The sequence below is a fragment of the Acanthochromis polyacanthus genome, chromosome 7 (assembly GCF_021347895.1).
Source record: "Acanthochromis polyacanthus isolate Apoly-LR-REF ecotype Palm Island chromosome 7, KAUST_Apoly_ChrSc, whole genome shotgun sequence".
NCBI classification, from domain to species: domain Eukaryota; kingdom Metazoa; phylum Chordata; class Actinopteri; family Pomacentridae; genus Acanthochromis; species Acanthochromis polyacanthus.
The window spans coordinates 6,579,541-6,597,482 of NC_067119.1; the positions used below are offsets into that span (position 1 = coordinate 6,579,541).

General features: G+C 37.4%; 1 protein-coding gene across 1 annotated transcript in view; it reads right to left on the bottom strand.

Moving 5' to 3' along the window:
• Positions 1-17,942, bottom strand: part of adamts3 (ADAM metallopeptidase with thrombospondin type 1 motif, 3) — a 214,131-nt gene that overhangs the window by 11,958 nt on the left and 184,231 nt on the right. Inside the window, exons 17-20 of the mRNA XM_022195042.2 lie at positions 16,040-16,203; positions 10,142-10,298; positions 8,233-8,365; positions 2,773-2,980 (exon numbers count right to left, since the gene is read on the bottom strand). Of these exons, the coding sequence (XP_022050734.1) occupies positions 2,773-2,980; positions 8,233-8,365; positions 10,142-10,298; positions 16,040-16,203 (662 nt within the window). The remainder of the gene's footprint in view (positions 1-2,772; positions 2,981-8,232; positions 8,366-10,141; positions 10,299-16,039; positions 16,204-17,942) is intronic.

Consider the following 17,942-nt stretch of genomic DNA (forward strand, 5'->3'; position numbering starts at 1 on the left):
CCTAATGAGACATTCAGACATTAAATCGCTTCCATCACACTAAAGAAAAGGAGTGCATGTATAAAAGTAACTAATGGCAGCAGGTTTCAGAGAAAGATAGAGGCCACTTAGATCAGGTACAAACTTTTGCTTTCAGACGTTATGGCTCAACAATTTCCATATTCATATACAGTGAACCCTCGTTTATCGCGGGGGTTACGTTCCAAAAAGAACCCGTGATAGGCGAAATCCTTGAAGTAGTCAGCTTTATTTTTTACAGATATTATACAATACTGCACTTGGGGGAGCGCTGCAGCTGCAGCCAGGTGGACGCCGCGGCGGTACTCTTGCCTCAGAGAGCGGGCGGGCTGAATCAATTGGAGCAGTCGGGGGTGGGGAAGGCTCGCGCCGGCGCTCTTCTCCTGGGGAGCGCGGCTGCGGTGGCCAGAGACGGCTGGGGACCACGTCCACTGTCCGGTTGACGGCGGGGGAAAAGAATAAGGCTGCTCCGTCGGCTCCGTCTTTCAGGGTGTCTCACTACATGGAGACCAAGGAGAGAAATGATCCAGCGTTCCACAGCAGGCAGCGCTGGCCTGTATGGCAGAGGAGACGAAGCGCGGAGACTGTTCACGTTGGTCAGTCCCTTAGCCAATCAGGATGCAGAACACAAAAAAGCATAAAAAACTGCACTAAAAAAATCCGTAAAACAGTGAAGCCGTGAAAGGTGAACCGCGTTATAGCGAGGGTTCACGGTATATAAAAAACACTGAATAAAACCTTGAATCAAAGCGATATCACCACTATGTAAATCTTGCAAAACTCAAACAATTTCCACCTGTAAACGTATGCAGCTGCAGCAGCAGTAAACAAACCATTAATCTTTCTATGGATACGACCCTTGGCGGATGTTTTCAGACTCAGATCTCCCGCTGAAGGTAAATGTCAGGGAGACAATTAGGCTGAAATGTGTTTACTCCAGAATGAAACGCTGAGAGCTGGAATCTAAACGTTCTCAGAAGAAACTCAGAGTGAACCGGTTGTAACACAGCAGAAGGTCCAGCTCAGGTGTTTCAATGAAAATACACTGCCTATCCAAAAAAAAGGTGCACACTCTAGTATCTCATTGGACCACCTTTAGTTCGCTAAAGGTCATTCGCTGTGGTGTCGTTTTGATAAGATTCTGCTATCTCTTGGGACATGTCCATGCCATCAGGGAAGAAAAACTGATATAAAGACCTGGTCATTCAGTATCTTCAGGTATCATCTGACCTCATTCTTTGGGGACATAATGTTGCTGAACCTGACCAAACCCTGACCATAACCCTAACCCCTACAGGCTGGTAGCCACTAGACAAGATGAGTTCATCATTTCATCCTCCTCTCTTCTTACTCTGATGCCCCCATCACTCTAGAACAGGGTAAATATGGACTCATCAGACCACATGACCAAGGCTTTTTTCCTGATTAGCCTCACTGATCAGTGGTTTTCTTAGAGCTGCAGCTGTTTAGTCCCAATCCTTTGAGTTCCCTTCACATTGTGCGTGTGGAAATGCTTTTATTTTCACTACTAACCCTCCTGTTGTCTTCATTTACAGGCACCAAAACATCTTGTTTCCTTGTCTGAAAAAAATCCAAAAATTCAGCAAAAACAAAAATTCCCCAAATTTATGAAAATTTGCTAAACCTTCAGGAATAAAATTCCAATAATTCCTTAAAAGTTTCCCTTAAAAGTTTTGTCTAAAAAATCCCCCAAATTTGGCAAGAAAATTCCTGTAAATATTTTTAAAAAATGAGTAAAAATCTTCCCAAAAATCCTAAAAATGTCTAAAGTGATTCCATATATGTCGGTATAAATTCTAATATTTTCTTTAAGAACATTCACAAAACAATCATTTGTCATTTTGTTTCTTATTTTTGTCGTTTTGTTTCCTTTTGTCTCGCTTGTGTTTTTTGTCTCATTTCTGTCATTTAGTGTTTCATTTTTGTTGTTTTGTGTCTTGTTTTTGTAATATTTTGTCTTGTTTTTGTTGTTTTTTGTCTTTTTTTTTGTCTCACTGAATTTTTTACACTAAAACAAAGAAAAAAAATTGGAGTTGTGGTTATTTAGAGGTTATTATGCCCTGATTTTACTGGTGCAGCGGTTTTGAGATCAAATTGGACTGAATGCGGCTCCTGAACTGAAATGAGTTTGACACGAAGTAAAGAACTCTCATTTACGTATTATTTGGAATCCATATCACCAGAAACCTCAGTGAACTGACAAGACTGAGGCTGTAGAGAGGGTATGTGCTGCATATAGAGAGCTATTTTCCAACCGTGCTATCAAGAATCTGCACCCGAACCAACAGAAATTAACTGCTGACACAAAGAATCACATCTTATTAGCTCTTATCTGCAGCCCACCGCTCAGCGGGAGTCTGACTTATTGGATTTTTTGATGGATTTTTGGGCCTCATTTGGGAAAACTGCTGGAAAGTCTGGCGTATTTTCAGATGAGATGCGACGGCGTTCTAAATTAAACATTACGGACGCCTCATGTTTTATTTTTACACATAATCCTGTCAAGCTCTGAAGCCACAGCTGTATCGTTGCACTTTGGCAGCTGCTGTATGGACATAAATCTGCAGAAAAACCCATCGCTGGCAGAAAGGAAGCCGACACGGTTGATTTGAAACAAGACTGCATGAAAAGCTCAATCAGACGGATCTTTGGCCAAATGATCCACACTCAGACCAAGCAGGAGCAGAACTGATTGGATGTGCAGCTGTTAGATCTCCTCCACATGGATCATACCTCTGACCAGGCTCCGGTCCTCCACTGAGCAGGACATGAGACTCTGTTGCAGGGCCTCCGGCTCTCGGGCTTCTCGCCGCTGCAGTATTTGCTGTGGACAGATCGGTTGGTGCTGTCGTGGAGGAACTGGACGCAGCGGACGGTCCGGATCTGGAAGCCCAGACTGCCGCAGGTCTTGGTGCAATGCTCCCATTCGTCTGAGATCCACCTGCACGGATAAACATGAAGATAACACATCACGTAAACACCAAAGCAACTCTTTATCCACAGATTCCCAACATAATGGTCACAAGATGAATCTGAAGCATTATTAGATGATTTACGAGGAGGGAAACAACAAAGTTCTGCTGCAAAAAATGCATTAAATGTAAACTTCTTCAGACTTTTCTCTAATGATTACTGTTGGGTTATTTAATCTGAGATCCTCAGGGACCTTCTGCCTTAAGAAGATGAGCATGATGATGAACAAAACATCATTTATTATTCAGTATGTTTGAGAGTATTGTGACATGCAGCTACATGTGGTTCAGAGAATAGCATTATTATTGACTTCTGCAAGTTTTTGGGTCATCTTTCATCTCTTTGTGGCCATTTTGTGTATCTATTTGGTCATTTTGCATCTCTTTGTGGTCATTTTGTGTCTATTTGGTAATTTTGTGTCTCTTTGTGGTCATTTTGTGTCTATTTGGTAATTTTGTGTCTCTTTCCAGTCATTTTGTGTCTCCTGTTTGTCATTTCGTGTCTCCTGTTTGTCATTTCGTGTCTCCTGTTTGTCATTTCGTGTCTCCTGTTTGTCATTTCGTGTCTCCTGTTTGTCATTTCGTGTCTCCTGTTTGTCATTTTGTGTCTCTTTGTGGTCATTTTGTGTCTCTTTGTGGTCATTGTGTCTCCTTTTGTGGTCATTTTTCATCTTTCTGTGGTAATTTTGTGTCTCTTTCCAGTCATTTCGTGTCTCCTGTTTGTCATTTCGTGTCTCCTGTTGTCATTTCGTGTCTCCTGTTTGTCATTTCGTGTCTCCTGTTTGTCATTTCGTGTCTCCTGTTGTCATTTTGTGTCTCTTTGTGGTCATGCTGCATCTCTCTTGTCATTTTCTGTCTTTGTGGTAATTTTGCATGTGTGTGGTCATGTTATGCCTCTTTGAGGTCATTTCTTTGGGGTCTTTTTTTGTCTCTTCATGGTCATTTTATGTGTCTATCTTGTTTTGTGTTTCTTTTTTTGCGTTATTTTTGCTGTCATTTTGCATTGCTTTGTTGTCATTTTCCGTCTTTTTGTGGTCATTTTTGCATCTCTTTGTGATCATTTTGCATCTGTGGCTGTTCAATTTGTTCAAACTGGCTCACATGAGTAAAAGTAAGTGTCCCACTGTGGCCAATATCTGATTTATCTGCAATAAGACAGCATTTATGTATCCCAACACCAAGGCAGAGTTCTCAGATTTATACATTCTGAGGCTGGCTTGGGAAAAGTTCTGCTTTCAGGAGGGAAAACGTTTCTATTAAACTTTATTACAATTGTGTTTTTTTGCCTGTTCAGCGAAACGCGACGACACAAAGAGTCTGGAGGGCATGAGATGTGTCTGGTTTTAGCAGAAACTGAGAAGATAATCTGTTTATTTAGGAGTCAGCCAGCACTCTGAGAACTAACCTTGAGCTTAAAGCTAACTTAGTCTCACTAACCCAGTAATCCAGCTGTGGTTGTTCTGCCAGCTCGCTGACAGAGGTTTCAATCTGTTAAACCGTCACACCACCAGCTCATCTCTGACACTGAAAAAACCCCTCAAGTCCAGTAGAGTCAAGTATCACTACATGCTGGATGCAGCTTTCAGAAAACTGCTGCTTTTTACAACGTTTAAACGCTGTATACGAGGCTCGTTTTGCACCACAGCTCCACCTGTATTTTATTAATCTAATTTCATACCTCTCCTCAAGCTAGCGTTAAATCTTTTTTTCTCTTGAGTGATTCACACATTTTCATGCTTCTTTCTTTTTCAGGGATTGTTAAGGCGATTAACCTTTAAAGAACACGATTTTTACAGATTCTTACACAGCGACGCTAATAAAAAGCAGGATTTCTTCTCTGAAGGCTGCAGGTGCAGATTTTTCTAAGAGATTTTTAGAGTTTATTTATAGAATATATTTGTAATAATGTGCTTTTAGAAATATTGTATGGTTTTGTGAATGCACTGAGAGGATTGTTGCTTAATTTCATTCCACCACCTGTGCAATGAGAATAAAGGAATTTTTACTGTATTCTATTCTTCTTTCACTTCTCTTTGTGGTCATTTTGTGTCTCCTTTTTGTCCTCACAGTGTCTGAGGACCTGAAATTACTCCCACAGCGCTTGAGACGGTGAATAACGTGGGAGGAAAAAAAGGCAAACACAAGGGAAGGCGATTCGGAATCCAGGAGAGATGAGCGGCTTTGAACACAACATTCAGCGAAAATTACTTCAAGAGAATTTAGCCTGCAGCGATGAAACGTTTGTCAACACAAAACCTGAACACTCTGAGTGCAGATAAACTTTTTGTAAACCTCTCACTCGCCAGCAGTAAAGGCACGATTCCGCTGAGTTCCTTTAAGAATCCACAGTCGAGAGCTAAACTGCAGCATTTTATCTCCTGTCAAACTGCGGCAGGAATCAGAAGTTTAAACTGGTTAAATACGGAACCTCTCGCTGTGGTTAATTCTCCCAAAGGGCTGTAAATGTGTTGTATCGCATAAATTAACAACAATGAGACCATGTGAGCATTCATTAAACATAAAACTGAAGCGCTCCAAATGACCGAGAGGATTCTTTTTACATGCGGCTCAGTTTCACGATTTTATAGCTTTAGTTTGGTTAAATCACAGTTAAGCTTTTACAAGCTGGCTGCACAAATCAAGGTCAAGATTATCTTATATCCTAAAGTCGCAGCACCGCATTTCACTGCCCTTCATTGTTTTTTCCCTCACCAGTCTTTAAATCATTTTAAATAAACTTAACTAAAAAGCTAATACTATATTTTTTGGTCTATTATACTCATTTTAAATGCTTTAGTGGTCAAAAAGCACATTGTTTTTCTCATACTGCACATTTCTGCAGCCTTTCCTGACACTTTCTTTCTCAGTTTTAGCTCCGATCTCTTTAAGGCCCGCCTCCTGGAACGGTCTGCTCTGCTCTGATTGGTCAGCTGACCCAATGACAGACAGGTAATATTAGTTAACCTCCACAATCTCAGATATTAGAGGTATGCCGCTTTAGTTTAAGTGATCTGGAGAGGAAATATCGGCAATGAAGCTGCTAATTGTTTGTTTACTGCAGCTTTCTCTTACTTAATCTGTTTTTGCGTCTTCAATGCACTTTAACGATCTTAACGCCAGTTTTTGTCGTCACTTTGTATCTTGTGGCGGTGATTTCGCAATGTTTTTGTGAACATTTTACATTCTGTCTGTTCATTTTGTGTCTCCTTTTTGTCATTTTGTGCCTCTTAAAGTTGGGATATTCATGCAGAACAGCTTAACCACTCTGCAAGCACATGTAGCAGAGAAACAGAGCGGAGCAGCAGCAGTGACTCCATCATTTTTTCATTCTCATTTTAACTTAACATACAATAAACACAAAGATTATTCACTAAAACATCAAGATTGGAAGTTAAAAAAATATAATCCCCCAAATAATCCATCAACAGTCGACTCCTGAAGCCCACAGATAACGGTGGTTAAAGTCAGACCAGGAGTTTACGTTTATTTTCTCCTTATAGTAGATCATTTGACTTGAGGGTTTGTTTACAGCCTTTTACTTCTTTCTTTCTGTCTGAGATGTTTTCAGTGGTTTTTCAAGCTGCCTACATACCCCGCAATTAACCCTGAGAATCCACAGTTAATTATGAATATGGATGGCTTAAACTATTGATTTGACAGCCAGGTTCTGTATGAAATTGGATCTTTTCGTCTCTGCTGGGAACATAAACATTGAGAGACTGCTGTTTTTAGATGAAGGTAAAGAAAACTTGCAGAAAGTCAACACTAACAAACCTGTCTGGAGTTTGCTTTAGTTCAGTGCTTGCTGCTGATAGAAAACTGTCTGTAAAGAGAGTTTTAAAGAAATCGTGTTGAGGTTAAGGCTCTAAATAGATGTTAGGGAGGATCAAACGTATTTTTCTGCATTAAAACTTTACATCTCCTCTGAGAAGCTTTAGCGATGAACTGCTGGACTGGATGAGCGAAAAAAAGACGTTTTATCCTTCAAGGTTCTCACATTTACTTTCTGTGCAACGTTCCACTCAATCTACCTCTCTTTCTGTTCACTATGTGTCTCTGTTATGTCATTTTGGGTCTCATTTTGGTCACTTTGTGTCTCATTTTGTGTCTCTTTGTGATCGTTTTGTGTCTCTTTATAATCATTTTGCGTTTCTTTATGTTCATTTTGTGTCTCTTTGTGGATATTTTGTGTCATTTTATTGTCCCTTGTTTTCCCTATGTGGTCATTTTGTGTTTCTTTATGGTCACTTTGTGTCTCTGTGGTCAATTTACATCTCTTCCTGTTAATTTGTGTATCCTTTTTGTCATTTTGCATCTCTTTGTGTCATTTTGCCGTCCGGTTCTTTTTGTTCTCTCTGTGGTCTTTTTGTGTCTTCTTGTGGTCATTTGTGTCTTTTTGTGGTCATTTTGTGTCTCTCTGTGGTCATTGTGTGTCTTTTTGTGATCATTTTGTGTCTCTCTGTGGTCATTTTGTGTCCTTTGTGATCATCTTGTGTCTCTGTGATCATTTTGTGTCTCTTTTTTTATCATTTGTGTCTCTTTGGGGTCATTTTGTGTCTCTCTTTGTCATTTTGCTTCCCTTTGTGGTTGTTTTGCATCTGTTTCTATTCATTTTGCGTCTCTTGTGGTCATTTTATATCAGTTCTATTCATTTTGCGTCTCTTGTGGTCATTTTATATCAGTTTCTGTCATTTTGCGTCTCTTGTTGGTCATTTTGGTCTCTCTGTGGTCATTTGTGTCCCTTTGTGATCATCTTGTGTCTCTGTGATCACTTTGTGTCTCTTTTTTTTTATCATTGTGTCTTGGGTCATTTTGTCTCTTCTTTTGCTTCCCTTTGTTTTGCATCTGTTTCTATTCATTTTGCATCTCTTTGTGGTCTTTATATCTTTCTTCATTTTGCGTCTCTGTTGGTCTTTGTGTCTCTGTGTCATCAGTTTCTGTTCATTTTGCGTCTCTTGTTGGTGTGTGTACGGTCTTTTTATCAGTTTCTGTTTATTTTATGTCTCTTTGTGGTCATTTGCATCTCTTTGTGTTATTTTGTGTCTCTTTCTGATCAGAACTTAACAGAACTTCTTATATTCACTCCTTTATCAAAACCAGGAGATGATTTAAGTTCAACTCATGCTGAGAGAAGAAAATGTAACATTTTTATCTTAACATATTGCAGCCGAAGTCCCAGTTTGAACACAATGAACTCTTGTTAAAGAGTCTTTGTACTCACTGAGGCTGAGTGCAGTCCTGGAGGTTACACATTCTGCGGATGGGTTTCGGCTTCTTGTTGGCGTCGCAGTATCCTCGATGAACCATCTTAGAGTCTCCTTTCTTTCGACAGCCGTACTTTGTGAACTGAAACCCTGAGAAGGAAGTGGAGGTTGGAGGTGTCTCATGATACATTATTTAGAAAAAAGACAGAATAATGTAAAATCTACCATCTCAAGAACGAGGACTTGGAATCACACTTTGAGGACAGACTGCAAAATTAGTCTTTAACACAATATTTCCAACAAAAAAAGCTGGAAGAACGAATTGTAATCTTTTCTGTTCAGCTTTTAACTGTTTTTACATACTTTCAGACTGAAACGTTTGAAAAGTTTGTGTGAGGACTAAAGTAGCACATTAATGAGAAGAAACTCCGGTATTTTCTGGGATTGAAGTAATAAATTCATTTAAAAACCTCAGATATTTTCTCCCATTGAAGTGCTACATTTACAAGAAAAAAATCAAATGAGAGTAAAGTGATAAAAATTAAGAGGAAAACGTCTGCTATTTTCTGAGATTTAAGTGCAGTTTCGTCGATTAAACTGCTAAATTTATGAGAAAATCTGAGATGTTTTCAGAGATTGAGGTAGTAAATTTAAGAATAAAACCTCAGATATCTTCTGAATTAAAGCGTCAATTTTACAGGGAACAAAAGAAACAAACAAAGATTAAAGTGCATTTATTTTTTTAGATTAAAGTGCATTTTGTTTTCAGAATAAACTGCTAAATTCATGAGAAACATCTCAGATACTTTTAGAGATTGAAGCAGTAAATTTATCAATAATATCTCAGATATTTTCTGAGATTAAAAGCGGTAAATTTATGATAAAAAGCTGAGATATTTTTTGAGATTAAAGGGGTAAATTTGTGATAAAAACTGAGATATTTTCTGAGATTAAAGTGCTAAATTTATGATAAAAAGCTGAGATATTTTCTGACATTAAAGGGGTAAATTTACTTGAAAACCTGACATAGTTTTTGCAAATGAAGTTCTACATTTACAAGACAAACCTTAAATATTTTCTAAGATTAAAGTGCATTTTTTTAATTAAAGTGCTAAACTTATGAGCAAAATCCCAGATACTTTCAGAGATCGAGGTAGCAAATTTATGAATTTATGAACAAAACGTTCGGTATTTTCAGAGATTAAAGGGGTAAATTCATAAGAAAAAACCTGACATAGTTTTTGCAAATGAAGTGCTACATTTACAAGACAAATCTTAAATATTTTCTAACAATAAAGTGCAATTCTTTTTCAGACTACAGTGCTAAATCTATGAGAAAATTCTCAGATATTTTCAGAGACTGAAGTAGTAAATGTATCAATAATACCTCAGATATTTTCTTGGATTAAAGGGCTAAATTTATAATAAAAATCTGAGATATTTTCTGACAGTAAAGGAGCAAATTCATGAAAAAAGCCTGACAGTTTTTGCAAATGAAGTGCTACATTTACAAGACAAACCTAAAATGTTTTCTAAGAAATAAGTGAAATTTTTTTCAGATTAAAGTGCAAAATTTATGAGAAAAACCTTTAACCTTTAACCTTAACCTTTTTCTGAGATTAAAGGGGTAAATTTATTAGAAAATCTGTAATTTTTTTTAGGAAGGAAGTGATACATTTACAAGACGAACCTTAAATATTTTAGAAGTGTGACATTTATGAGAAAAACCTCAGATCTGTAAAAACTAAAACTAAAGCCGATGAGGTACGATTTGATTCAGCTGGGACGGGAAATCAGGTGACTGTGGATGAAATGTGGATAAAAACTGAACAGCGAGGATGAGAGCCGGATAATCAGCCTAAATCAGAAAAATAATGAATTATTCATCTTCATTCTAGCTGAATTTGATGTTAATCCAGTCATTACCTCCGGCACACGGCTTGGAGCAGGGCGACCAGCTCTTGAGCGCCCACTCGTAGGTGTCCTCCTGGATGACGTTGTTGTTGTTCACGGGCACCGAGTCTTCGTGGATGATGTACTTGTACATTAAAGTAGATCGAGTTTCATTGTCTTTGGGTATAATCTGCAAACGGCAGGAAGGAGAAGAGACAGAACAGAGTGGGCTTTAGCGACGTCTTTGCATTTAAAACGGTAAATCTGTGCAAATAAATGCATCGGGTCTAATTTCAAGAGACGACGAAGAATACGACACACCGAAAATTATTCATCCTACTTCTGTCTTTTATATTATTTACATTATCATGTTAATATTGAGGAGTTGATATTAACACAGGTGACCTTCAGAGAAAATGAAAACCCACACAGTCCTTGAAGACAGCGTATAGAATGATAATTCTATACACTGTCTATAGGCTTCCTTCCTAAAATATTATAAAAGATCAAAATAAAACATCTTCTCATCTCAGTGTCTAACTCAATGTCAGTGTTTTTCTTTGAGAGGTCACTGCTGTCAGTCTGTTTTATGGTTTACTGTAAAAGAGGTCTCTACTCTCAATGGGCATAAATAAAATCTTCATTGACACTTACGACTCCTTGAGTGCTTTTTAAAAAAAAATCAAAATAGAAATGATCAACAATTCATTCCTTTTGAACAGACAGGACCTCAGATTCATTTTTCATTTGAATTTTTCACTCAAATTTGAAAATGTATCCCTCAAACACAAATAAACCACCAAAATGACACCGTTTATCAGAGACAGGAATGGTCAAACAGATTGTTGGGCGTTCAGTTTTCCAGCGGTCTTTGAAGTCGTCACGTGCAATGAAACAGAAGCTTAAAATTTTGGACGATTCTACGTGTCATTTAAAATTTGCCAAAAATGAACCGTTTGCGCTAAATAGATTCTGTGAAAATGAAAAATTCTGCTTTTGTCTGCTTAACCATAAAGCCATTAGTGACTCAGCTGTTACTAACAGTGACGTTGACAAAAATTCAAGGACTTTCGACTTACCTGCATGTCAAGACGAGGCAGATAGGAGATTAGAATGGAAACAAATGAATGATGTGAAGCAGTAAATTATCGATAACATGTGAAACCCACCATTTTCCCAGTTAATATTAAAAAAACAAAAGAAATTTATAGGATCTGCCTGTTTCTAGTTAAGGTTGTGCTGGATTTTATATTCATGGAAAATGAGCTCACAGCGAGTAAAAGCGACAAAAAAATAAAAAAATCGAATCCAGAAGTGCCTGGGATCTTAAGTTTATGTGTCGTTTTCCCTTCAAAATCTTCCAGTTTTCAAGGACCATACATGCTCTAATAATTCTTTCCAGTTTGTAAATGTAATAATAGATAATAATAAACTAATAACTAATAACAAATATATAATGCATGACTATGAATTATTCCAGACTTTGTAGCTTTTTAAACCTTCAAAAATCTCCATGCATGCATAGATAAAAATCATTCTGACTCTGTGGTGGTGCAGCTACAAGAGAATTTTTAAAATATTTGTGTGATTTATCTTTGACTGAGTTTGCAGATTAATTTCATGTGAAATCTGTGATTTTGTCGAGAGGACTTATTAATTACTGAAGCTGCGTTGGATCAGTTCAACACCTCAAAGTACAGAATTATGAATCACACCTCATGAATATAACATATTATATTTAATTTTTTAGGGAAATCAGCCTCCAGGACAGATTTGCTTTTACAACACAACAATTAGTTTACTAAACATCCACTAATACGACTAATTATCCGAATAATCCACCAAAAGATTCTATTTCTGGCTTCGGTTTTGATTAGTAATGAGTAATGTTCACGGAAAACCGTAATAATCTTCTGTCCGTCAGATCAGATAATGAAAAAATTCATCCATGTCGTTATTCTCAGGAATAATAAACAATTTTCAAATAAACGGGAGTCTACAACAGTATTCTGACGTGACGTGAGAAAATACAGCTGGTGTCCTGGAGGGAAAAACAGTAATGAGAAAAACAGAGTTTAGCTGTGTGTTGACACAATAATGAGGCTTCTTACTCAACAAACGCCTCATAAAAGTGAGCGTAGTAAACACATTTAAGACAGAAATGAGAGACTAATAAACAGAAACATGCATAAATAAATAACGGAGCGATATAAGCTCTTTCTGTGCTTCTATTTAAGCGGACGGATAAAGTTTTTAACCTTTGAAGCTTCCAGCTGTCGGGTCACATTGATTATTTGTTATTTAATGCTGTTTTGACATTGAATTGACACTGCATTTGAAGCCAACTCTGCTATTTGTCTTATTATTGTGAACTAGAGAGAACTCAGAAATGTTTTTTGTGGAGTGTGACAAAGTTAAAATGCCAAAAATCCTGAAACAACAATAGGAAAAGTTGATTTTGTTTGATTATTTGCTTTATAAAAACTGGAAACAATATGTCCACATTCAACCATTTGACTGGGACTGCTTACTTTTTTACTTTTATTTTTTAAACCTTTACAACTAGTTTTATTTGGTTTTAAGCCTCCTGTTGTCCTCATTTATGAGCACCAAAAAATATTGTTTCCCTGTCAGACAAAAATCCCAAAATTCAGCAAAAAAATTCCCCAAATTTCGGAAAAGTTGCAAAACCTTCAGGAAGAAAATTCCAATAATTCTTTAACAGTTTCCTTAAAAGTTTTATTAATAAATAAATAAATAATCCTCCAAATTTGTCAAGAAAATTATTGTACATATTTTCAAAAAATGAGTAAAAATCTTCCAAAAAAAAATCCTAAAAATATCTAAAGTGACTCCATACATATCAGTAAAACTTAAAATATTTTCTTCTTCTTATCTCGACTAAAAATCTAACGTGTTTATTCTTCATATGAAGCGGGATAAGATATCAGCACGATGTTTGTCAAAGACATCTGGCATTTCCAAACTGAACAGAAACAGCCACTATTATCAAAAAAATTGGTAAGTTTTGGTGTTTATACGTTTAATTTAAACAGCAGGGACTAATTAATCCTAGCAGGAGAGTGAAAATGGGGGAAGAACTAGTAAAGATTTGCAGAAATTGAATCTGTCGTCACGTTTTTACTTTACAAATATACAAAATTCTAAGCCTTAATTTGTGCTCTTTCCTATGATACGATGATGACATACACCCCCTGTCAAAGGTTTTGAGACGGGTTCTAATTTATTTAAATGACAAAGTGTCTCAAAACTTTTCACAGGGGGTGTACAAAGATATTAGCTTTCCTCTGCAATGACGAGCTCTTGAGTAACTTAGACAAATAACTAGCAAATCGCAGTTTCATTTCATCTGCACTAAACCTCACTGCAATAATATTTTGAGATAAATTCGATGAGGATAAAGGAATTTAAATCAGGATGCTAATGAATCTGACTGACTGTAATACCCTTCAACATCCATTACTGTCTGTCCACATGATTCCTTTTAGTTTCAGATAAAGCACTTTTTCATTTCGCCGTTTTTTTCCCCTATAATTGACTGTACTGACAACGCTCTGCCCACCACAGACCCACAGATCAAATCTTGAGCCGTTAATTCGTCCTGACCTGCAGACAGTAAACCCTGATAAACTGGGACAGAAGCCACGCCGTCATGATAACTATGCTACTGAAATGTTTGGCCAGCCTAGTCAGCACATTATTTTGTATTTCATAGTTTTTCAAGCAAAAAAGTCCAAATTACTGTCTGGTGTAATATTTTCAATCTGAAATTAACTTTTTCTAACACTATATAACTGCTAAATACGAAAACATCATCTTAGTTTGACATTCTCGTCTATGAAATGATCAATCAACCAAGAAAATCTGCAAATTAGCCGCTAATGTAAATAATAATTAGCCGCATCAGAAACTATAAAATGTCCTCAGAGTGAATAAATTCAAATGAGAAGATAGATTCTTGCTCCCAAGTCGCAGCACCGGAGCCATTAATCATCTCATATCTCGTCTGCAAACCTGTAAATCTCGGTACAGTTCCACTTTCACACCTGTTATTAGATGCTCCTGTAACTAAAGAGGAACAATCAGCTCCAACAAATGACCTGGATCCAGTGTTTCTTTCCGTTGAGAGGTCATCGATGCCGTGATCTCTGTCAGTTTGATTAATGCTGCTGACAGCAACTCACTCTGGTTCAGCGAGAGAAAATCTAAGAGTTCAGAGAGTTCCTCCTTGAAAAGTGAGCACATTAATCCAGATACTACTGACCGCCTGCCAGGGTCGGATCTGATTGGAGACTCCTGCTCATACTGATTCTCCAAGCTGTCTAAACATTCACATTTAGTCTCGTCTTCGGCTTGATGTCACGACATTAATCACTTTCATATCACTAAAAAGTCCCTTTTAAACAGGGGATACGTAGCATGTAATCGACAGCTGCAGCTCTGGTTGAGTTTCAGTGGATGGACTTGAGGAATCAGCTGGATGGAGTGAAGCATGTCCACATGTCATGGACAATATAGGTAATTAACTAAGCTAACACGATCGTTCCACTAAAGTACATCTGTGCTAAACTTAATAAACTCAGAGGAAAGAGTCCCACAAACAGCAGGAAGCACAAACTCAACTTGAGCTCCTGGTGGTGTTTTGAGGTCTGCGTGTCTCCTTTATGAACAAAAGGTTTTTTAAACCTGTGTCTGTAACACTGATGCTCTCTGCTGATAAACATAGCTTATGCAGTCATGTAATGCTACTTTCACTTTCAGGTGGATGCTGTAGTTACACTCACTAAATCTGCGCAACTTATAAACTCAGGAAAGACTCCTACAAGCAGCTGGAAGCAACAAAACTAAACTTCACTTTCCTGTTAACGTTTTGTGAGGAGCCTGGATTACAATCATTGCTGATGAGTGTCATTAATTTGACCGGTTTAAGTCCGTCTTCGTCCAAGTAAAGTTTTACTTTAAGGATATTTCAGTTTGTAATCAATGAAATCTTTTAGTGTAAAGAGAATGAGGAAAGAAACTATGTTTTTGCGCTCTCTGTGATGTTTCTGGTGCTAAAATGTGGAAAAAATCTTCCTCAAATCACTTCATTTACTGTGACAGCATGCAGTTGGAACGTGTCCTGCGTTCAAAGTGGTATCTAACAAAGATTTCCATCCAGACTTTCATAGAAAAAGGACCAGAGTGCTCATTTAGACACGAGGGTTTTATCTTCAAATGTGCTGAGTGTGAGAAAGATCCTTTTTAAATAGGTCCAGAATACTCAAAATGGCAAAAAACTTGTTCACTACTGTAAATGTCTGTGTATATTGAGTTATATTTCATTTTAGTACTACTATTTTCCCCTCCCTGTTCCTCTTTCTGTAGTTCTTTATTTTTTATTATTCTCTTCCATATTACTAGGACGACACCAACAGCTGAAGCCAAATTTCTTGCATGTCATGTATGTACTTAGCCATTAAAACTGATTCTGAAATGAGGGAAAGATGTGTGCTACCAGTCAAAGCTTGGATTCCTCCCCAGAAAACAAGCTGCTACTAGACTTAACCCACTACGACAAAAAGTGTGGCAGCATTTTAGTCAGAAACCAACAAGTAGTTCAGTCTGGAAACATCTCAGCACTAAATATACCTTTGTCACCATCATTTGAAATAAAAACAACAGAACACTTTATCCAAACTGCAGCTTCAGACTGACTCTACTGTCCCGTGGCCAAATAATCGGCCTGGTCCGAAACAAACACATCGTGAACGGACGCTGCACAAGTTAATTAAAATTCAACAGACTGCGAGAGAAAACTAATGAGTGGGACGTGGTTTGGGAGGATTTGGCTGACCTGCTTTTTTCTATTGCGGCGCTCTTTATCCGGCCTACAGCCTATTAGGTGGATTAAAACACGAGTGTCCTTACCAGAACCACCACGGGGTCGTGCAGAGGGCCGTCGGTGTGCAGCGTCTCCACGTCCTCCTCGATCATGTAATGCCACTCCACGCCCAGGTCGATGAAGCTCCTGGACTTCACCTCCTCTCCTTTCCCGTTGAGGATGTAGTGCCCCGTCGCCTGGTTCTTGATCGCTGCAATCAGTCATTCCTTATGAGCCGCTGACATGGCCAGAACTATCGCCGCTCCATCAATTATGAGACTTGTGAATTATTCACTGAGAAGGAATTGTGCTCTGAGAAAAGGGGTGACTCACAGGAAACGCTTCTGATTCATTCTCTGATTTATACTAAGCAGCGCTGCCAGGCTCATAATGTAATAAAAGATCGTTTAGAAGATGCTTTACATACATTTGATGGATTTACTGGATCTCAGGGGGTGAAATGCATCATAATTAAGAGCTGCTAAAACAACCCATTCTTCTCTGTCACGGATCGTTTCCTCTGGCGCAGGAGTTTAACTGTTCTGCTGAGTAAGAGGAAGAATTATTAGAAATTAAGATGTTTTTGAAAGCTTTTTCCCATGGTCCACCAGAGTCCTGGATGTAAAACAGTAATACTTTTTATAATGCCTCTAACGCTGCTTATCTCCTGCCCATATTTATTCTATTTTACTGGTTTTTATCTGATTTTATTTACCTCCCGCACTGGATCCTAGATATCTTGCCTTTTTTTAATTACATATGTTGTAATTCTTAATACAGTCTTGTTTTATATGTAGATTTGACTTTATTATTTATTGTTGTTAATTTAGCTTATTTGAGTTATTAATGTAATTGAGCTATTCTTTTGTGTTGTGTGTGTGTGTTTTTTAAAAAAAAGCCAAACTCCCCAATTTATAAATTTTTTTTTAAAAATTCCAATTATATTGAATTTATGGCTATTTACTTACTTAATTGTATGTACACTTTAATAGTTTATCTCTAATTATTTGCTCGTTTGGCTCAACATATAGCCTATATGTCTTCTCCAGGTTAAAATACAGGGTGTCCCAAAAGTCTGCGCACACAGGAAATCTCATTTACTGTCATTATTTTTGCTTCCATAAATTAAATATGGCTTTGTCGAAAGAAGAAAGAGTTGAATTGGTACTTCTGGTGCTTCTCAGTGGACGTAAAAGATTGAAAGACAGGGTTAGGGTTATAAAATAAAATTAAAAAAATAATATAGAATAACAATAAAATAAAATAAGAAAAAATCAATTAAAAACTAAAATAAATTAAATCAAATGAAGTCAAATTAAATGAAATCAAATTAAATAACAATTTACCTCTACAACCATAATACTAATAATTTTGCATCCATGGTGATGATACCAACCCATATTTATGACCAGTTCAGGTATTAAACTAAGCGCTAACAGTGATGCTTTTCTTCCATTCTGTTTTATTTAAAGTGTATCACTTTACCTGCAATGCCAAATATTTTCCAACAAATAATTTGAAATCAGTAGTCTTGGTTCTGTCTGCTTGCAGTTTTATAAGAAGTACAGTATTACTAGGACAAATTTAATAATACGTTATGGAGCAGAATATTAAAATAATTTATGCACCTGTCTTTCTGGACTAAAAATGCATTCATTCCTTAATAATAATAATTAAAATCACACTTTGTTTGGTTTAAGAGCTGCGTCAGGTTCTTTGCTTGTCAGATGTCAAACATCATCTCAGACTTTTTAATCAGTATTTGTGTTATTAACTGTGAGCACCAGAGAAAAGACCTGAACAGGCGAGTCCCTCTAATTAAAACACCTGTTAATTATCTCTAGTTTCTGGACACAAACCAGTGAGGACTAAATTACAGTTGTACGATATAAAAGAGTGACACAATGAGAGAAGAGCAGCAGGACGTTAAGTAAGCATGAGTCCTTGAGG